Raw genomic sequence first — 20256 nt, forward strand, 5'->3', positions numbered from 1 at the left:
TAGTTGCCTTCTTGTTTACATTTTAACATTATTGCATTTGCATTTTGCATAATTTCGTAATGTTTTGACATGAGAAAAGAAACTTTAAAAAGTCATAATTCAGCTTTATTACCTTTAATGATGGATATTTCTAAGCTCATTCTTCTGTTCCTGACAGGCTCCCGATTCCAAGCAAAGCATGAATTCGGTCACATAATTCTGGACATACTCACAGCATACCCCGAGGACACTGGCGAGTACACTGTCAGGGCAACCAATCATCTTGGCTCAGCGCATACCAGTGCATGCATCACTGTCATTGGTAAGTTCTTTATTGAATTTTCATTGAAAGGAAAAGCCATAATTTCTCAATTTTACCCATAGGAGAAAGTCTCAAATGGTATATATCTTTCCTATTTTATTTTCAAATCTTTTTTTAGAAATGTTATGAGTACTTCTAGCCACTTACATAATATTTCGGATGATTAAGAATTTTATTTTCCTGAAATTTTATAATTTTTCTATTAATATGACGCTGTCCTTGTGTCGATCTATTTCTGGAATTCGTACTATTCTTCACAGAAATACAGGTTTGTCATAATGAAACAAGAGAGAGTTGTGAAACAAATGATGTGTAGTACAAAAATCATTCATATTCATCTGAGCATTCTTTGGAAATAAAATTCTTATTTATGTATTAAAAATGATGTTTTACACCATAGACGATTTGACGTGAAAACATGCATGGTCTAAGCTCGAAAGTATTGAGACCGAAATCAATTTTCGTGTTTCTGCCGAATTATTTTTATTTTGTTACAAATTTCAATCAGTTTTCATCATACTATAAATTCCAGTTGTGATTTAGTGACTTTTTTTTAGTGTCAGACACTCTAAAATTAGAAATCGTTAAACGATATTTCTTATAATGACGTACAACAATCTAATAATTGATTTCCTTCATAAGCAACATTACTATATCTTCCAATTATACTGAATCAGAAAATTGTGTTTGGTATGTCAGCCATTTTAGATTCCCTACAACCGGAAGACATTAGGCTTAAAATCATCTGAAAAATCTGAGTCTTTTTTGTATTTTAGTTTGTTGCCAGGCTGTTGGAAATTTGATTAATGTTGCTTTCAAATTACTTGACAGTGACTAGTAGCATACTTTGAAAACATTTTTATAAAGTATATAAATTTTGTTATGTAATTTTGATCATTAAAAGTTATTTGTTACTTTTTTTTCAGGTAAAAGTGGAATTGTTTCTGAAACTCAGCATCCAGAAGGACTTGAAAAAATCCAGCATTTGGAAGATTCGAGTCGCTACAAGAGGGACCAGTTTGAAGAGACGATCATTACGCAGCTTCCCACATTTACGAAACCACTGCATAACATCGAGACGATTGAGGGCACCAATATTCATCTTGAATGCCGACTTGCCCCTGTCGGCGATCCAACCATGCGGATAGAGTGGCTTGTGAATGGTGCACCTCTCAAAGTGGGTAAGTATACAGATTGCAAAACCGGATTAAAAGCTTAATGTTTATTCAGCTATTTTAATTACGCATTCGTATTTGCACTGGTAAGATGGAAAAAGGAAAACTTATGACACCAAATGCGCAGCAATAGAAAGTTAGAAATTGTTTTAGGAAACAGATCGGAGTTCATAATAAAATCCTTTTTAATTAATTTGCAAAGGTTAGAAATGAAGAATTTAACCGAAAGTGTTCAAATATCTTTGTTTTGTTTTCCTTTTTGAGATTATAGGTGAACATATACTCAATTAGACATATAAATGTTTTATAGGGCATCGATTCCGACCCGCATACGAATTCGATTATGTCGCCTTAGACATTCTCAGCGTGTACGCAGAAGATAGCGGAGTTTACACTTGCAGAGCAACTAGCAGTTTGGGCCAGGCTGTTACTTCTTGCACTGTTAAATGCACAGGTATGTTGTATAAGAATTAATAGTTAGTTTAGAGTTGAATGTACAAGTAGTGACGCATTCCGCTAAATTCCGTTTGTCTCGTATTTACAGCTAGGAGCGAAATTATTTCAGAATCACAGCATCCGGAAGGTCTTCAACAGATTCAATACCTTGAAGACCAGAGTCGCTACCAAAGAGAAACCTGGGTTGAAGAGGCCGTCAAAGTGCAGCCCAAATTCTTAACTAAGCTTAACAACTTAACTCTACATGAAGGTCAAATGGCTCATTTTGAATGCCGTCTGGAACCCGTTAACGATTCTTCTCTAAGAGTTGAATGGTTTAGAAATGGAAAATCTCTTCCAGTTGGTAAGTTACGTTCTCAAACTGGTTTATCGACAGACTGTATTTCATTTTTGGTTATTATTTACGTTGTGAGAAAACGGTTTTAAAATTATTAGAAATACGATTAGTGTATAGAAAAATAATGTTGTTGAACATTTGACTTTTGTTTATTGAAACAAAAATAGATTTTCTAAGAAAAGTAAAGCTTCTATCTGATTTAGATTATTGTTTCTGAGATTTGGTAAATGTCAAGTGTGCATTTTACGAAAGATAGCTGAACAGTTTTCTAGTTGGTAATGATTTTAAGGAAGAAAATGTTAAGAGTAAGATAAAAGAAATAAAAGATAACTTACCTAAGCAAATTAGTAAAATGAATAATCTGAACACAAAAGTATACTTTCAAGAAAAGAACCGCGGTGTTCTTAAAAACACACTTAAGAATCAACTTACTCAGATCTTGAATTTTTTGGAACCTAGAAGGTATTTCTAATAAGAAAGGGAGGCAATAATTAATAACCAGTCATACTGCAACCACTTGTTAAATTATATAAATATGCAAATGATTTCAGGATTGGTTACTTTTTAAACCTATTTTCTTTCAGTAAATGAATAAATGTAACCTTTAGTCTTTAAATATTAGTGAAAATTAATTGACTTTTGTTGTATATGCTTAACCATAAACTAATGATTACGATTTTTTTGTTTTATAGGTCACCGTTATAGACCTTTCCATGATTTTGGGTACGTTGCCCTAAACATCTTATCAGTTGTTCCAGAAGATTCCGGAACCTACACCTGCAGAGCTGTCAATTTAATTGGAACAGCAGAAATTCAAGCAACACTTACTTGCACAGGTATATTTGCATTTTGCTTTCTTTCAGAGTGATTCTATATTTCAGTTTGCTTAGGATTATTTTACATATAGGAATAATAATTATTTTTGTCTCATGAAGCTGCGTTTCTTAGGGAAAATTAAATAATAATAATATGCACATGGAATTTGGTGTGAACGTAAAATATTGGTTTATTTTTTTCAAGTAATCAAATTATACTTTAATATTGTAAACATCTAAAAGCTGAAGAATATAAATATGTTTCTGTAAAAAATAATCATAAAGTGCGATTTTTTTTTCTGTACGATTTTTTTCAGCGAATATTTAACATTTTAGAATAAACATCATATATACAAATGCGGTTTTATTTGTAAAGCGTATTTTATTTGTTTCCGAATTTATTACGTGTTACTTTTTTTAAATAAATGTCAGTTTTAAATTTTTACTTATTAAATTAAAATAGTCTCTTTCCGGTCGCATATTTAAAATAAAAGCATCATAATATTTTTATTCTTATCTTATTCTATTGGATATCATTTAATATTGCGAAATAGAAATTAACAGATATCCTTAATTTAAAAAATAATTAAAAGGAGGTGAATCTTGAGGCGATTAATAGACAGATAGTAATAAAATAATTTCAAAAGTAAAACCATTTAAAATAACCATGAGTAACTTTATAGTAAATAGTATCATTTCTGGCCATAATTACACATAAAAAGGCACATCTGCTTGATCTCAATGCAACTAACACTTAAAATAATTTCATTATAAACGGACTTACTCTAGGTAAACACTTTTTCTGGTGACTAATAATCTATTATAACAGCTAAGATTAGATTGTTTTTTCAATAATCGCTTTTTTCTGCCATTTGTAAATGTATATAACTGGATGAATTTTAAATTCCCAGTTAATTTCTACTAGCTCGTTGAGTACTCAAATAATCAGATTATTTTCTTCTTTCTGTTCTTCTAGTTGAGTGGACATATAAAAGATGTCTTTAAAATTAAAAAAAATCTAACATTAGCAAAATAAAAAGGCCATTAATAAATTAACAAAATGTATGAATATATGAAAATATGTGTAAGTAATGAGATTCATTAAACAAACATTTGAGAGCGTTATGTTCTTAATCAAATATTTACAAAAATGCTTTAAAGAAATGTTTTAGAATATAATTCACGAGAACAATTTCTATTTCATAGGCAAATCGTCAATTCTATCAGAAACTCAGCATCCAGAAGGCTTGCAAAAAATTCAGCAACTCGAAGATTACTCTAGGTGAGTACGATATGCTCAACCATATTTATTTACGTTTTCAGCATTTTTTCGTTGTAAATATTTAAAGATGTCCGAAGCATATACATTGCGCAGACACTGGAAAGTTCTTGATTGAATAAAATTCATTTTGCATACAAACTTAAAACAGTGAGAATCTAAAATTACTTGAATTGCTTAAATAGTAAATGGATTAGCTTGACCGAAAAATATTAAATTAATGAAATACGATGCTTTGTAATATGAAGTTTGATTAAGTTTATGTTAATCAAGCTAGTGAGTTAGCAAATTTCAACTTTGCAAAAATGAAAAATAATATAATTTCTTGAAAAATGTGTTCCCTTTTCAGTTTCTTTGTTGAAGCGAGCAGCATAGCGATACCGATAAAGTTTGCTTTTGCATAAATTTTTGTTACTAATTAAAGCATTAATTATCTTGAGAGGTAATAGTTTGTTGTCCGTTCAGGTACACACGTGACGTGTATCAAGAAGAGCTCACAAGCCAGTCTCCAGTATTCACCAAAGCTCCACAGAATGTCGAAATCAAGGAAGGCCAGCGAGTGCATTTCGAATGCCGGCTGATTCCGGTTGGCGATCCCAAGCTCAAAGTTGAATGGTTCCATAATGGAAGACCTGTGAAGCAAGGTACGACACTTTGTTAAATAACGCGACTGCTTTGGAGTAATACCAAATGCATCAATATGTCTGACATATTAAAATACAGAAATATTTGATGTAAAATTAAATTGTATTTGATAAGATATTAAGATTAAGATGTAAAATTAAATTGTAGTTGATAAGATAAAATTACTTCGCTTTTGACACGGTGCTCCATTCATACTTGCTCACTAAATAAATAAGTATTCATATCTGTTTCAAAATAGTGGCAAGAGAGGGGAAGCATATATTATAATTATCTTTCTGGTATGTTTTAAAACATCACGGCAAAACGAACTTTCCATACATGCTTCCTTTAATGTTAAACCTTAAATATTTACATATTTATATATTCCCTATTAAAGTAATAAAAAATATATTAGTCAGTTTATTCATTTGAAAATATATATATACTCGTATATTAATTTTTAGCTTCAAGAAAAATTTTGAAAATTATTTATCTTGTCGGTTTGCATTATTTATTATGCATTGTTCATTAATTGATATTATTTATTAAATTACATAAAATCAGTGTAATGCTTTCCTTATTCTTCTGATATATAATGTAAGGCTAAATTTAATGCTTTTTAACATAATATAGGTTTCTTTTGTAATATTTAGCAATTATATGCTACCTGATAGTTGGTACGATATTGAACATACATCGGTGAGGTTTAAAAAATACTAGACAGAAACAATGAAAGAAACTAGATCTGATTCATCAAGAAAGTAGGATAACTAAAAAGTTTCATTTTATCGCATAGAGATTTTTTTCGTTTGATTTCGCTAGGCTGGAAATCCAAAATATTTTTTTTATATTGACTAAAACAGAGTTAGAATTTCTTCCTTTAAATTGTGAAAATAACAAATTTATTATTTAAGAAAATATTTCGTTATAATTACATATAAATTATACTTCATCATTGTTCTTATTTTGTTATAGGCACACGATTTGTTCAGACATTTAATTTCGGTTATGTCGCACTGGATATTATGTATGCTTATCCTGAAGATTCCGGTACTTACACTTGCAAAGCTGTGAATGCACTCGGAGAAGCTGTTACATCAGCCACCCTTAAGTGTCACAGTAAGTTGTCATTTGGTAGATTACAATAGTGAATTAAAAAAATATATTTGATTTTTAATGCTAACAATGTTTAAATTAAATTTAATATAATTTTGTGTATTTGCGAAATTTAATCTAAATTTACAAAACCTATTTTAAAAGATCGTTTTGTTTGTATTTTGCATTAACAATATAGTAATATCTCATAAATTTTTCTCGATATAATTATTTGGAATAAGTGAAATCATTATTTTTCTGCATTTATCATATGAGTCCATTGGCTTATAAATAAAGCATATTTTAACATTTTCTTTCATATACATAACTCGCCTTAGAATTCTGGTTTCAGTATTATATAATCTTTATATAAAAACGTTACTTTAAGTTTTTAAATTTCTGTATACCACCTCTGCCACTTTCCTTAAATGTTTTAATAATTAATACTTAACAGTTGTCTTTATTTTGAAATATATTTTTCTTTGTGTTAAACATCCAATTACAGAATTCGATATACTTACAGAATAATAAATGGCATAAATCCGAAATCAATTCATTCTATAAGGAATATAGCTAACCAATGATTAAATATAATATAGTTATTTTAGAGTATATTTCGGTCGTTTAGAATAACGGAAATCTTAGAACTTCGTATATTTAGTACGAAGTAATCGTGATCCATCTTGATCCACGATTACGTGAAAGTAATCGTGATCTATATTTTTTCTAGGTAAGAGTGCTCTTATTTTGGAATCGCAGCAACCGGAGAGTCTGGAGAAGATTCAACAATTAGAGGATATGAGCCGATATCAAAAGACCTCATATATCGAAGAAACAACAACGCAGGCACCAGTTTTCACGCAAGCTATGAAGAACTTGCAACTAATGGAGAACCAGAGTGCTCACTTTGAATGCAGGCTGATACCAGTTGGGGACACGAAGCTTAAAGTGGAATGGTTCCATAATGGAATTGCTATCATGCCTGGTAATGAAAGTCAAAAAATATTTTTTTGTATTTAAGAATTTATTTTCAGTTTTAATCATAGTTCAATTTTAAATACGGGCCTGATCTTCTTTTCATCTTGTATTAACAGCTTCTAGAGTAACACTGACACATGATTTTGGTTTTGTGGCACTGGACTTGGCATACGTGAAACCAGAGGACAGTGGAACCTATACCTGCAAGGCAACTAATGAACTCGGACAGGCTGTATGTTCAGCAACTTTAGCTGTTAGAGGTAAATGAGTCTGTTATTCAATCTTCATCTCTTAATAACTAAAGCCATAATAAAATATATTCTTACTTGTTATTACGAAAATAATGGAAAGAATATGAAGATTTCAAAATATCTGTCTAATAAAATATATAATTATAACTAAGAAAAAGGCTTATCTGTAATATTTCTAATACCATAAAATAGGATTTTGTTTGTTAAGGTAATGCTGAATGTTCTACCATTTTCGTCGTCGTATTGATAATACGCGTCGGTGCAGTCAATTTAGGATGCTAAATATACCTTATACAGCAGCAGTTTTCACACTGCGGTAGTGGTTCTCAGCCTTAAATGCTTCTTTCATTCTCATCGCATATCGCAATCTCATGCCTCCACAAATATATTTTTATTGTTTTTATAAGTCATGCATTTCAGTAAAATTGAAAATTGAAAATTTGGATTTTAAGGCGCTAGAAATACTTATAAAATTAAATCTATTAATTTATTATATCTATTAATTTCACTTCGCTTACTAATACGTTAATTTAACTTTTTTCACCCTTTTTGATTCACGTGAAGTCAATCACGCGTTAACTGTATTTGCCGTGATCCTTTGCTATAGTTTCTTTCTATTACAAGGAGGCTAAAAATAATCCTCCCTGAGACAGTTACTCGTTTGGTGCATATTCCCCGCTGGTTGAAAATCTCTCTTTCCATGGATTTTTGATCCATACGCATTGCTTTTGCCAGAGGTTTAGCAAAAAATAACACAGAACGGACTGGCATTTCGATTTTAGCTTTGTAAAACAGATGGAAATTTAAATTGCCTTTTAAATTTCCATTTTCCTGTAACCCTGTTATTTAGCTTTTCAGACAACGATAAAATTGATCTTACCTTGAGGTCTTTACTGTATAATGACTGGTGGGCTTGTCTTAATTAAGTAGGTGACAAACTACATATGCCAACCCCTCTAGCTTGTGCTATGGACTTTTGAGACCTATAAAATCCCGAATGAAATTGGAAAACCTTTACTTTTTGTTTAATGTCTTAAATCAGGTTTCTCCATAGTGCATCTTTCCTTGCATTGACTGGCCCCAAGACAAAAAATTAGCTATCCAAAATCGATTCTTGATAAAATTTAAAACTATCTCTAACTTTTTCATCCAAGTGAGGTAAGTTATAATATAAAAACACATCCATAATAGTAATGTTATCGAAGTGATTCAGTTTGATTTTATATGTTCCTTTTATGAAATGTTTTTCTAGAAAAGTATTGAAATTTTCCTTATTATCATGATAGGTTCAAAATCCTTGCTTTTGGAGACGCAACATCCAGAAGGCTTGCAGAAGATTCAGTATTTGGAAGACGCTAGCCGTTACCAGCGCGAGACCATTGAGGAAACTCGAGTAACATCGCCACCAGTATTTATAACACCACTTTCAGGACCTAACCAACTCGTTGAGGGACATAGCAGTCATCTCGAATGCAGAATAGAGCCCTACCCAGATCCAACCATGAAGATTGAATGGTTCTTCAACGGAAAACCTCTGCCTTCAGGTATGTTTGAGTGTTTTGTGTTATTTGTTTGACGATATCTAAGTTAAATAATATTCAGATCATCCGATGAATGCATCCAATATTACACAAGTGGACCCTAATTTAGAAGCTGAACTTAATTTTTGTGCAACTAACTTTACTTTTTGTCATTTATTGTCATTTTAGGTATGCAGGTAGGAGGTGAATTATAGGGTAGTTACTTGTAATTTTCATTAAGCTCGAATGTTAAGATGCTTTTTGGAATCCTACAAAAGCTAATCCCCTCAAATGATTTCTCCTAAAATATATTATGTATGCCGTTTTTTTCTCATTGTGGTTGTAACCGGTTTCAGTTAATAGCTTTAGTTTTGAATGTTTTAAACTAATCCAAAGAAATGGTTGTTTTGAGAAGAAGGTTACGAAATTTGCTGCTTAAATAAAAACCATATTACGCTAATGAATCTCAAAAATAAAGTGAACATAAATAAAAACGATATCTTTCTTTCGGATTTCTAGACAGCAACTATACTTTAAATAGTAATAATTATTTAGTTTATCAAAAATATTGTACTACTGCTAAAATATTTGATATAGTGAGGTGAGAATATTATGCATCTGTTGATCCTATGCTATTGTTCAATCTCTAAAACAAAAAGGTAATCAGATATTAAAAAAGGATTAAGTTGTCCCAAGACTGTTAAGCCTATTCTTGCTATCTAGCGAAAATTAAGTTGCATGTTTAAATAACGATCCAGCAAAATTGCCAATGAAAAGCTGTTAAGAATTTGGGGAAAATCTTTGACTGCTGGAATCCTTTCAAATTTGAAAAAAGAATTTCATGGCTAACATTAAGCTTTTATTTTAATTTGTTAAGAAGCCGTGATTGATTAAGACCCTTAAATAATACTGGAATTAAAAGAACACCCTTTCATCTACCTTGTGATTCCAGCACGATTGTGGAGATTGAAAATTTATTGAATTTAAAATGTTATCTGGTGTTATTAAGTACTTTCCAACCAAATAAACTGGAAAGGCGATTACTGGGCAGCATATCGATAACTGGAGAAGTTTTGTAATTCTATAATGGATTAAGAAAAATTATAATGCTGAAAGAATTTATTTTACTTTTATATTTTGTACTACTGTTCTTATTTATAAGAGCTAAGGAGTATTTTTAATATAAAAGAATTTTCTTAATTTTATAATTTCATTAATCCTTCTTTCTTTCATAGGATCACGCTACCGAACTATGTTCGACTTTGGATTTGCTGCATTGGATATTTTAACCGTTTATGCAGAGGATTCTGGTGAATACACAATTAAAGCCACAAATAGTCTCGGAACATCCTCATCTTCCGCTAGGATCAATGTTACAGGTCAGTGTTTTCATATGTTAACCAGCCTTGGAATGCGTGACTGATATTCGCATGCTGTCACTAAATCATCAAGCGTATGAACACTTTTGCTAAATTATTTAACGAAGCTGTAATTCTTATTATTTTATTAACAATCAAAATAGTAAATTTATTACTTTTAACTCTATTGGATTTTTAGTGATGAGGTACTTCTTCTAAGATATGTAAAACAAAATGGAGAAACTTAAAAAGATCTTTATGTAGAAGCCATGCCCCTTTTATCTGACTGGTCCGAGTCATGTATACATCTTCATACTTTTCGACATGATTAGCTGAGGGAATGCAAAACAGTTCATTCTCCCTCAGGGCAGTAAAACGGTAAAATAAAATATTAATGTAAGTGTAAACTATAAAAATATTTCAAACTTAATTTTTCATAATTTTATGAAAAAAGAAAAAGCTATGATCCTGTTATTAAGTAAATAAAAAAATTAATTGTAAGTTAATGAATAAAATTTTACGATTTAGATTTGAATAATACAGAAATTAAAATATATTTAAATAGAATATTTTTTATTTGACTTTTAAAGGAATTTTTATTTGATCATATTCCCCAAATTATGTATGTATAAGGAGAAGAGGCATCTATTTCTGTAGTTTATTGAAATGTTGCACAAATTTATTACTGCTAACTGAATGTTGTATGGAGCTAAATAAAGGAAAAAAATTGGGATTTTATGCTTGAAACATTTAATGATAACTATATTACATATGAAAGAAATTTTCTTTGTAATGGTAGCAGAATACTTTTCAAAATATTGGACGCGTGTAAATACATCTGAAATTTTATCTGAAAGCTTAGAAATTTAGTAATTTTCTAAACAATTGAAAAAAATAGTCAAATTAAATAATTCTTAGGTGAAGAAAACTAAAATTTACCTAATGTAAGTATAATATCAGTAAAACCAAAGGTTTTTGGCCTTCAACACGTTTTCTTTATGTATATAAAGTAGTCTAAAGTTTGTATTTATTTATAAACACAAATTACCTCAAGAAAAATATATTAAAATGCACTTTAGATACCAATCCACATGCGACGTTAAAGAGTATTATTCATAAAAAGTATATCATTTTTCAAGAATAGTTTAGATTCTTTACTTATGGGGCTGTATTAATGTGACTTTTTAAATATGTCTTTACAGCAAAGAAGAGTTTGATCCTTGAGTCTCAGCAACCAGATAGTTTGCAAAAGATCAGGCAGTTGGAAGATACAAGCCGATTTGCCAGGCCCGAGGAACCGGAGCGAATATTCGATAGGCCAAATTTCGGCAGGCCTTTGTACAATTTAGACAACTTAGTTGAGGGCCAAAGTGCACATCTGGAAGCAACACTAACTCCTGTCAATGATCCAACAATGAGAGTAGAGTGGTACCATAACGGAGTGACTATTAAGCCAGGTATTTTTTTAAATAAACAAATTATTTTTGTTCCATCAGATAATACACTAAATCATAATTTTAATTTATAATGAGAAATAATTCTTATTATAAGATTGGTAAATGACAAAACCCTGCTTTTAATTGGTAATGATTTTTTAATTATTTTAAACATTTAAAATTGTTCATGCAGCATGGTTGCAGCATAAAGCATTAGAAAATAAAATGATAATATATCAAAACCAAGTTTTGTGTTTTAGTTTATATTTAATCTCTAGTGTGAAGCGACAAAGGCTATATATAGGATAGAAATATTTGGATCTGAATATAAATGAATGTTTGGTTTTACATTTTTATGAATTTATTCTTATTATTCACTAAGAATTGAAGGCCTTCGTTTCAATCAGTGATATTTTTATGATTTATTTAACAATAGGAAAATAATACCAAATAATGGATGTTTCGATTTCTACCACTTTCACTTGTTCTTCTTTAACAAAAAGTTAATAGCTAATATAAATATTCTTTTTTATTCCAGCTCATCGTTTCCGAACTACATTCGACTTCGGATATGTCGCACTTGACATTTTACATGTTTTGCCTGAAGATACCGGAACCTACATGTGCAAAGCTGTTAATAGGATGGGAGAAGCTATCACTACATGCTCTATTAAAGTGCAAGGTAAGGCTATAAAACTGATGCTTTTTATCTGAGAGAGCGCAAGTTTAAAATATATTAATTTTAAATGATAATTTACATAAACTTCACTGACGCATATCTAGCCAGTAGTTATAACACAACTTTTATGATCGGGATTAAATTGATACTATATAATTATAAACAATCTGTAATGCATATCGTAAGATTTATAAATGTTCTGCTATTTTCCCATACCATATCTTAAATCACATATGCTTGCTGTAAAATGAAGTTCAGTCTGATAAAATTTATAGTAATATATTATAATGTTTAATATTTCAGCGGTTAAGTGAAATAAATGATAGTAAAAACTTCTATTAATACCTAACATTTTACTATCTTATTCTTTTTGAAAAATCCGGATCTCATTTATTTGTTTTAACTCTTTTTTTTAATAGCCAAAGGGTCCATTTACACGGACACTTTGCATGAAGAAGGTCTGGAGAAAATCCGTGCCTTGGAAGAACAGTACAGACCTGCTCCAGAAGAGCCAGTCATTCCAGTTTCTCGTCCTATCTTCCTTACACCCCTCAAGAGCCAAGAGAATATCAAAGAAGGCCAGCCGGTGCATCTGGAATGCAAGTTGGAACCTGTTAATGATCCAAAACTGAAAGTGGAGTGGTATGTCAACGGCATCGAGATTAAAGCAGGTATGTTATGAATAAAATTAAACTCTAATTGTATGCTTGTATATTTTGTGCTCTTCTCCTAATGTGGGAATATTTAAGGCTAAAATAATTAAGATTTGATAACAAAAATATAATTAGCAGTTTTGCAATGCAAATGTAAAAAGAAATTGTATAGAAATGCTTTAGATTTTACAAATGTGTTATTCTTTCCTTACAGGTCATCGGTTCCGAACTATCCATGACTTCGGGTATGTAGCTTTGGACATTCTGTACAGCTATGCTGAAGACAGTGGCACCTACATGTGCAGAGCTGTTAACGAGCTTGGTGAAGCCGTTACGACTTGCTCCGTTAAAGTGGAAGGTAAAATATATTTTTGATTTTATATTAAAAACCAAAATAATGAGTAATCTGTTAATTTCAAAGAACCCTTTTCCGAAAAAAAGAATTCGGCCACTGCACTTTTCTTGATAAATAAGAGAGATAGCTTTAAGATTGCAATGGCTTAGAGTTTTCTTGGACATAGACAAATGATGAAACTAAGAGTGTAACTTGAAAAATATTTGGGCTTTTTTGTATTCTTGAGTATCTGATTTTTTTTAAGAATTTCGTATTTGCAGAACTTATAAACTAGATTAGCAACTTAAAAAAACAATGTACAAATCATTTTAGCTCGCCGAAGCATTTACTACGATACCCAGCATCCTGAAGGGTTGGAGAAAATTAGAGAATTAGAAGGCCAGACTAAATATCATCCAATTGAAGTAGAGGAGAAGCCAATCTGCAAACCATACTTCGTCTCTGAACTAAGAGGTGCAACGGAGTACATGGAAGGGGATTCTGCACATTTCGAGTGTCGTGTTGAACCAGCCTATGACTCAGAATTGAAGGTGGAATTCTTTCACAATGGCAAATCGCTTCCTGCAGGTAAGGAAATTTTCTATTTCTATCTTAAACGTACTGAAACTTTCAACTGAGCTCAAAATACTCTTTTATATGATATTACCCTTAAAGCACTGGAAAAAGACATATTTTTAATCTTTAAATTTTTTATTTCTACCGCTGTTAAAATTTCGTTTCAAGTATTTGTCTTTAAAGTTATAAAAAATAAATATTATTTACTAATTATGAAAAATAAACTATTAATTATGTTTTGTGATCTCCAAGTTGAATTTTGTTTTTATTTTTCATATAGCTGCAAGGTTTCATGTTACTCTGGACTTTGGCTATGTAGCGCTTGATGTGAGTCATGTGTACCCAGAAGATGCTGGACAGTATACTTGCAAAGTTTCCAATAAACTAGGGGAAGCGACTAGCAGTATCAACATCAGAGTACACAGTAAGCCTTTTTAAAAATAAAATACATAAAAAAGTTCCGTATGACAAGGAAATTAAATGCAAACAAAGGTTCCATTAATCGCTGTGTAAACTTCTTGCCTTTAATAACATAATAACAAGCAATTCAGACTGCGTTATTCACAATTATCGTCCACACAAAACTGTAAGAAATAAAAGCAAGCAGATGAAATTAAATAAAATATTTTTAAGAGAATTCTAGATTAACGCAGCGTTAATTTATAAATTAAATGTTTCACTGCAGCTGCAAAGAACTAAACACAAATTATAGTGCCAATAACAGAACTGTGATATCAATGCATTCGGTGCATTATCAAAAGAAAGTAGGTAATTAAGCAGAAAGTATTGTATTAACTGGATCTGTGACTATAAATTGAAACAAATTACAGCTACAAGCGTGTTATTAATTTTGCGCTCTTACCACTCACATAGTCTACTTACAGGCAGATTTTTCAACTAGCAGGCTCTACCTTTTGGATATTTTTACATTTGAATATTTCTATAGAAGGCTGTGATTAAGAAACGAAGAGCAAAGACATTAAAACGTAAAAAAGAAGCAATTAGTTAAATTTATGGACTAACAACTGAAATATCAGCAACTAAATGAATGTTTATTGCACTTACAACAACTGTTTCTAATATTAACCAAACCTTTTCTGTACAATAAAATTGCTGTATTTTGTTCAGTATTATTTTGCAGTTCTGAACATCTTTCACTGAGTTCATCTTTCCTGTGCAATAATGCTTTAATGTATATTAATATATTATAATTGATGACGCTATTTTACATTTAGGTCGTTCCAGTATCATTTCGGATACACAACATCCTGAAGGTCTTGCAAAGATCCAAGCTATGGAAGACGAAGCTAGGCGTCCAGCTCCAGAGTACGTGGAGAAGAGGACTTTCCAGAGACCAGTTTTCACAGCACCACTCCAGAACCTGGACATGTTGGTTGAAGGAGATAGTGCGCATCTGGAGTGCAGGCTGATCCCTGTTGGAGACCCTACTATGAAAGTAGAATGGTTCTTTAATGAAAAACCGCTGCAACCAAGTACGTGCTCTGCTGTCTTTAGATGTCTTGTAAAAAGATCGCATAAAAATACGATTTCTGTTCATGATATTAAATCACTAAATTTTAGAATAATCCCATCAATAATATAGATTGATGTTGGTTCTATAAATTATTGCACTTTTAATTTTTTCTACCAGATAAAAACTATATTGATACGTAAACATTCTATGAAAGTTTGTAGTAAACCACATCAATTCTAATAGATGAATCTACTCAAAATTTTACATGCAGGGGAGCAATGATCCCAAATTTTATATCTGTTCCTGAGAGAAATCAAGAAACGCATGCAAGCTAGTTATACGTATAGTAGATGAAGCGTTAATTGCATACATTTAAATAAAAAATGAGTTTCTGAATTGATTTCACTGGTAGAAATTCTAAATCAACTAATTTGAAGAATGCAATAAAATTTTAAATATGATACGTGAGAAAAGTTCTCTTATTTTTCATGCCTCTCTTAAATATATTATTTTGGATTTCAAAATTTATTGCTGTTTAATAAAATGTGTAAAAATTATTTTCGTGTTTTATTAACGTACAAAAATTTATTATTTACAAATTATATTTTATTGTTTCTCCTGAAAAGGTTCCAGATTCCAGACGACACACGACTTCGGTTATGTGGCTTTGGACATTCAGTACGTTCGACCAGATGATAATGGTGTCTATATGTGTAGAGCCACGAATGAACTTGGTGAAGCTGTTACCACAGCATCTGTTAAAGTCAAAAGTAAGTTAAATATTTTTGGATGATTATAACATTCATGTTTTTAATTTTTTTCATCTTTATCTGGTAATCTAAAATGATCTCTGTTACTGATTTTGCATAACGAACCACATAATTGTTCTCTTCAAGTATGTGTAATGCCATTTTGTGAGAATTACGTTCTGGAAATTTTTTAGAATATCATCTTCTAAATGCAGTTTAATTTCTAGAATTTGTGAAACTTGCTGTACAATTTACTATCGTATAACAAAAATATAATTTGAAATGCTCTGCTTTTTTAATAGCTAAGGCTTTCATTGAGCTCCAGAGTCACCATCCAGAGGGATACGAAAGGATTCAAGAATTAGAGAACTACAAACAAGCTCCGCCTATGGAAGAGCCAGAAAAAGTGTTCGAGAAACCTGTATTTACCATGCCTCTTTATGGTCCAAGCGAGGTGATAGAAGGTACTCCCGCCCACTTCGAATGCCGCGTCGTTCCTATTGGCGATCCAGATCTCAAGATACAGTGGTTCGTGAATGGAGTGGCCTTAAAACCAGGTACATAATCCATTTTGTTGAATGAAAAACTTATCGAAAATTATTTCTTAAGACAAATCCTTAATATGTTAAAATTTTGTTCGCATAAATATTTGTTACCAGAAAAGGATATTAGTAGAGATGAACTTCTTTTAGTTTTATGTGGATGATCTAATCTAGGATAACAAAAAGACATTTTGTAAATTCCCCAACTTAACCATAATATGCATTGAGTAGGTCCTTGTTGACAAATAGATCATAACGGCTGGAACCTAGTACCATTTCGGGATATTCAAATTATTCTATAGTTTTATTATTCGTTCTGTAATCCATCTTCCTTCACAATTCTGTCCCTTCCTATGAAAACAAAAACGTGACTTTTGAGGGCCAAGTAAGAACTGTATGTTGGTCTATCATTATTGCAATTACGCCCTTGTGCGAGTGAGGTATGATTACTCCAGAACGTAAAGATCAAATATCGAAAAACGCATTCAATTAATGAATTGGTTTAAATTCCACTTAATTAACACAGAAGTTCAATATACTTAATATTCCCGCAAATACTCCTATCTATTCAGGAAGAAAACCGTAAGGTCAAAAATAACTATCGCGCAGCGAGATGTTTTCTCAGGCTTTCCAGCTAATTCCTAATCTCTTACCCAGGCTGCGTCTTCTTTAAAAATAATTAAATTTGCATACTTCTGGATTCAGCTGAATTGTAAATGAGGGCATCAAACGTAAAACAACGAAAGAATTAAAGTGCTAGTGCAAAGTTAAAATAAAACAATTTATTTCTATTACGGGATTGAAAGATTAAAAATGGTTTCGAATAATGACTTGATAAATAAAAGCCTGCAATCTTGTTTCCTTGTCAATACCAAAATTTACTTTTATAAGATAAGAAAAAGAAAGATTGAAACGTGAGATTGAAGAAAATGATTTCGAATATTGATTGTAGACAGCAGTCAAAAATCATTCGTTTTTAAAAGTACAGATTTCAGCTGGTAATAATGTGACAAATTGCATTTATTTTTAGGGCCTTTCTTTACTCTTGAATAGCTTCTACGAATAAAATAAGTTTGCATTTTATTGATATTCGAAGAGCAAGTTGTAAATTTTTAGTGAATGCTGTACTTTAATAGTTTTAGTTTATAATTTTATTCTTGCATCTAGTACGGTACTTTACATTTGAATCGCTGCTTGATCACAAAGAAGTGTTGCACGATTTAGCAAAAATGAAGCCCTAAATTGTTCCGATACATTTTTCTACGCTAAATATTTGAATCGTGCTTGCTTCTCTGTACAAGCATGACATTCAGCCTATAACTATCTCTGCTAATAGTGCAAACAAATCCTGGCCAAAAATGAAATAGTAATAGGCAGTTTTATTGATCTTTATTACGGCCATTTTTATTTATCTTTAATATTATTGTTATTATTTATTATCAATTGGATGGAAACTGCTAAAGATGTCGGAAAAAGAAATACATTTTTGTAAAAGAAGGTCATTTCTGCACCGTTTACATGCAAAAGCGAGTTTTCTGAGAAAAACAGTTTCACTAATTACGCTATATATATATATATATATAAAAAAAAAAAAAATCAAGTTGTAAATTTTAAAAGGCAAGTTGAACAAGCCCGTTATTTTTCACGAAATCACTCTCCTGGAGATCAGTTTGCATATTTTTTTTCTTCACTTGATGAACTCACTTACCTATAGAAAATCTAAAGCTTCTTTGATGTTTTACATAGATTAGGTACGCCAAATATAATTTTAATGACATTAATGTTTATGAAGTGTTTCAAGTGAGTTAATGACTGTTAATGTGGTCTGTTGAGTGTTTTAAGATATTAATCTGGAACCATTATCGATGAGTTCCTTGTCTTTTATGGAGGAATGAAAAAAGCCATACATGGAGCTATACCTAATCATAGCGAGCTCATTTCGGTCCCAATAGAAATAATATTTACAAAAGATTTCGCTTAAATATATTATTTATATCCTGTAAAATTATACCTAATAAAAATAATACATATTATACTGTGAAGTGATATTCAGATTTTATTTTATTTTTTACTTATAGCTTCCCGATTCCGTGAGATTCACGATTTTGGTATGGTGTCCTTGGACATATCATCAACTATTGCAGAGGATTCTGGCGTCTACATGTGCAAAGCTTACAACAAGGCAGGCGAAGCAGTAACATCGACTTCAATGGCCGTTAGAGGTTAGTTTTTTTAAACAGTCATATTATAAGATCTTTTATTCTCTCTTAACGAGTTCCTTATTGCAAGTATATTTTTAGAATAATAAATCGGCTTCTTTTGATGGTGGTAACGTTCGAAATGTTTAAATCTGTATCCATCTATTGCATGTATACAGTTCATGTTCATTGAAGTACTTATTATTACGTATAGTTCTGCACAGAATTTCAAATTTGACATCAATATGATTGATATATTGCCTTTAAGAATGAGGATTTTTTGGTATATTTATTTGTAATATTATGCCAAATGACCAGATTGTTAGTATTGTGACGCAAAACAGTAATCTGGCTTTCTGACCTAAACTTCATGAATCTTTCTCCTTTACTTTTAAAGTAACTATTTACTAAATGAGACTTTTTAAATAAGCGTGTTTCTTAACATTTATTAGCTCGTTCAAAAATTATGGAAACATGTTAACATTTAATCAAACACTGCGCACTATTTATGTATCGATACTTTAAACTTTTTTCAATGTACGTGGGAAACAATATTTTTTCCCATAATCGCAACTATATTTTGCACAAATTTTCATTCATTATTATTATTTGATGATTTAGCTCGGGGCGGAGTTTTGGGTGAAAGTCAACACCCAGAAGCTTATGAACAGACCCAGAAATTCGAAATGGGACCCATGCCTGTTAGTGAGCCTGAGCCTGCACCACCTAGGGCTCCATTCTTCACCGAACATCTGGTGAACCATGACAAACTTATTGAAGGCCAGTATGTGCATCTTGAAGCACGCGTTGAACCTGCAAATGATGAAAAGTTGCGCATAGAATGGTACAAGAATGGAAAAACTCTTGTGTGTGGTAAGCAAACTTTTAATGTTGAAAGTAGTTATTCAAACTATGTGAGTTATCTTTCTTTCTGTCTTTTTCAAGTGACCATTAAGGTATTGTTATGCACCACCAAGAAGCCAATTTTTCTATATTTTGGATTAACACATAGCGCTCTATACGTGAGAATAACGTTATCATTTCATGAGTGGGTGTTTCTTCTGTAACGAACGTATTTTTTGATAGGTAATGGATGCATTATAAGTGGCATTAGTAATGTTCCTAAGGAGAGGTTTAGTACTTCTGAGTGAGAAGTTAATACGAATTCTTTGTTTTGGCTGACTAATAAACACCGAAGAATTACTTTCAGCAGATTTACAGAAACGACGTCGATTTGCCATTTTGCAGTAAATACGTCGTGGTAGGGTCGGCGCTAAGCATTTTGTTGCCCCGTTAGGTCCTAAATTCTGCTGCCCAACGCCTCTTTAAATTCTAACAATTTTGCCATCCCTAAAATTTACTGCTTATAACTTCTTTTACCTCTAAAAATTTTACCACCTCTAAATTTTGCTGACCGGTGCAACCG

The 20256-nt window shown here is 31.4% G+C and overlaps 1 protein-coding gene across 1 annotated transcript in view; it reads left to right on the forward strand.

The window, feature by feature from the left end:
* LOC118183992 (uncharacterized) overlaps positions 1 to 20256 on the forward strand; it is a 543427-nt gene that overhangs the window by 297761 nt on the left and 225410 nt on the right. The window contains exons 61-83 of the mRNA XM_085809921.1: positions 158 to 301; positions 1228 to 1482; positions 1787 to 1930; positions 2021 to 2275; positions 2962 to 3105; positions 4291 to 4366; positions 4829 to 5007; positions 5963 to 6106; positions 6813 to 7067; positions 7177 to 7320; positions 8598 to 8855; positions 10067 to 10210; positions 11392 to 11646; positions 12164 to 12307; positions 12724 to 12975; positions 13172 to 13315; positions 13625 to 13879; positions 14148 to 14291; positions 15103 to 15360; positions 15968 to 16111; positions 16393 to 16647; positions 18711 to 18854; positions 19452 to 19703. Coding sequence (XP_085666047.1) covers positions 158 to 301; positions 1228 to 1482; positions 1787 to 1930; positions 2021 to 2275; positions 2962 to 3105; positions 4291 to 4366; positions 4829 to 5007; positions 5963 to 6106; positions 6813 to 7067; positions 7177 to 7320; positions 8598 to 8855; positions 10067 to 10210; positions 11392 to 11646; positions 12164 to 12307; positions 12724 to 12975; positions 13172 to 13315; positions 13625 to 13879; positions 14148 to 14291; positions 15103 to 15360; positions 15968 to 16111; positions 16393 to 16647; positions 18711 to 18854; positions 19452 to 19703 — 4389 coding nt within the window. The remainder of the gene's footprint in view (positions 1 to 157; positions 302 to 1227; positions 1483 to 1786; positions 1931 to 2020; positions 2276 to 2961; positions 3106 to 4290; positions 4367 to 4828; positions 5008 to 5962; positions 6107 to 6812; positions 7068 to 7176; positions 7321 to 8597; positions 8856 to 10066; positions 10211 to 11391; positions 11647 to 12163; positions 12308 to 12723; positions 12976 to 13171; positions 13316 to 13624; positions 13880 to 14147; positions 14292 to 15102; positions 15361 to 15967; positions 16112 to 16392; positions 16648 to 18710; positions 18855 to 19451; positions 19704 to 20256) is intronic.

This window comes from Stegodyphus dumicola, chromosome 2, assembly GCF_044657685.1.
Source record: "Stegodyphus dumicola isolate Sdum_Otavi_A_Nest chromosome 2, ASM4465768v1".
NCBI lineage: Eukaryota > Metazoa > Arthropoda > Arachnida > Araneae > Eresidae > Stegodyphus > Stegodyphus dumicola.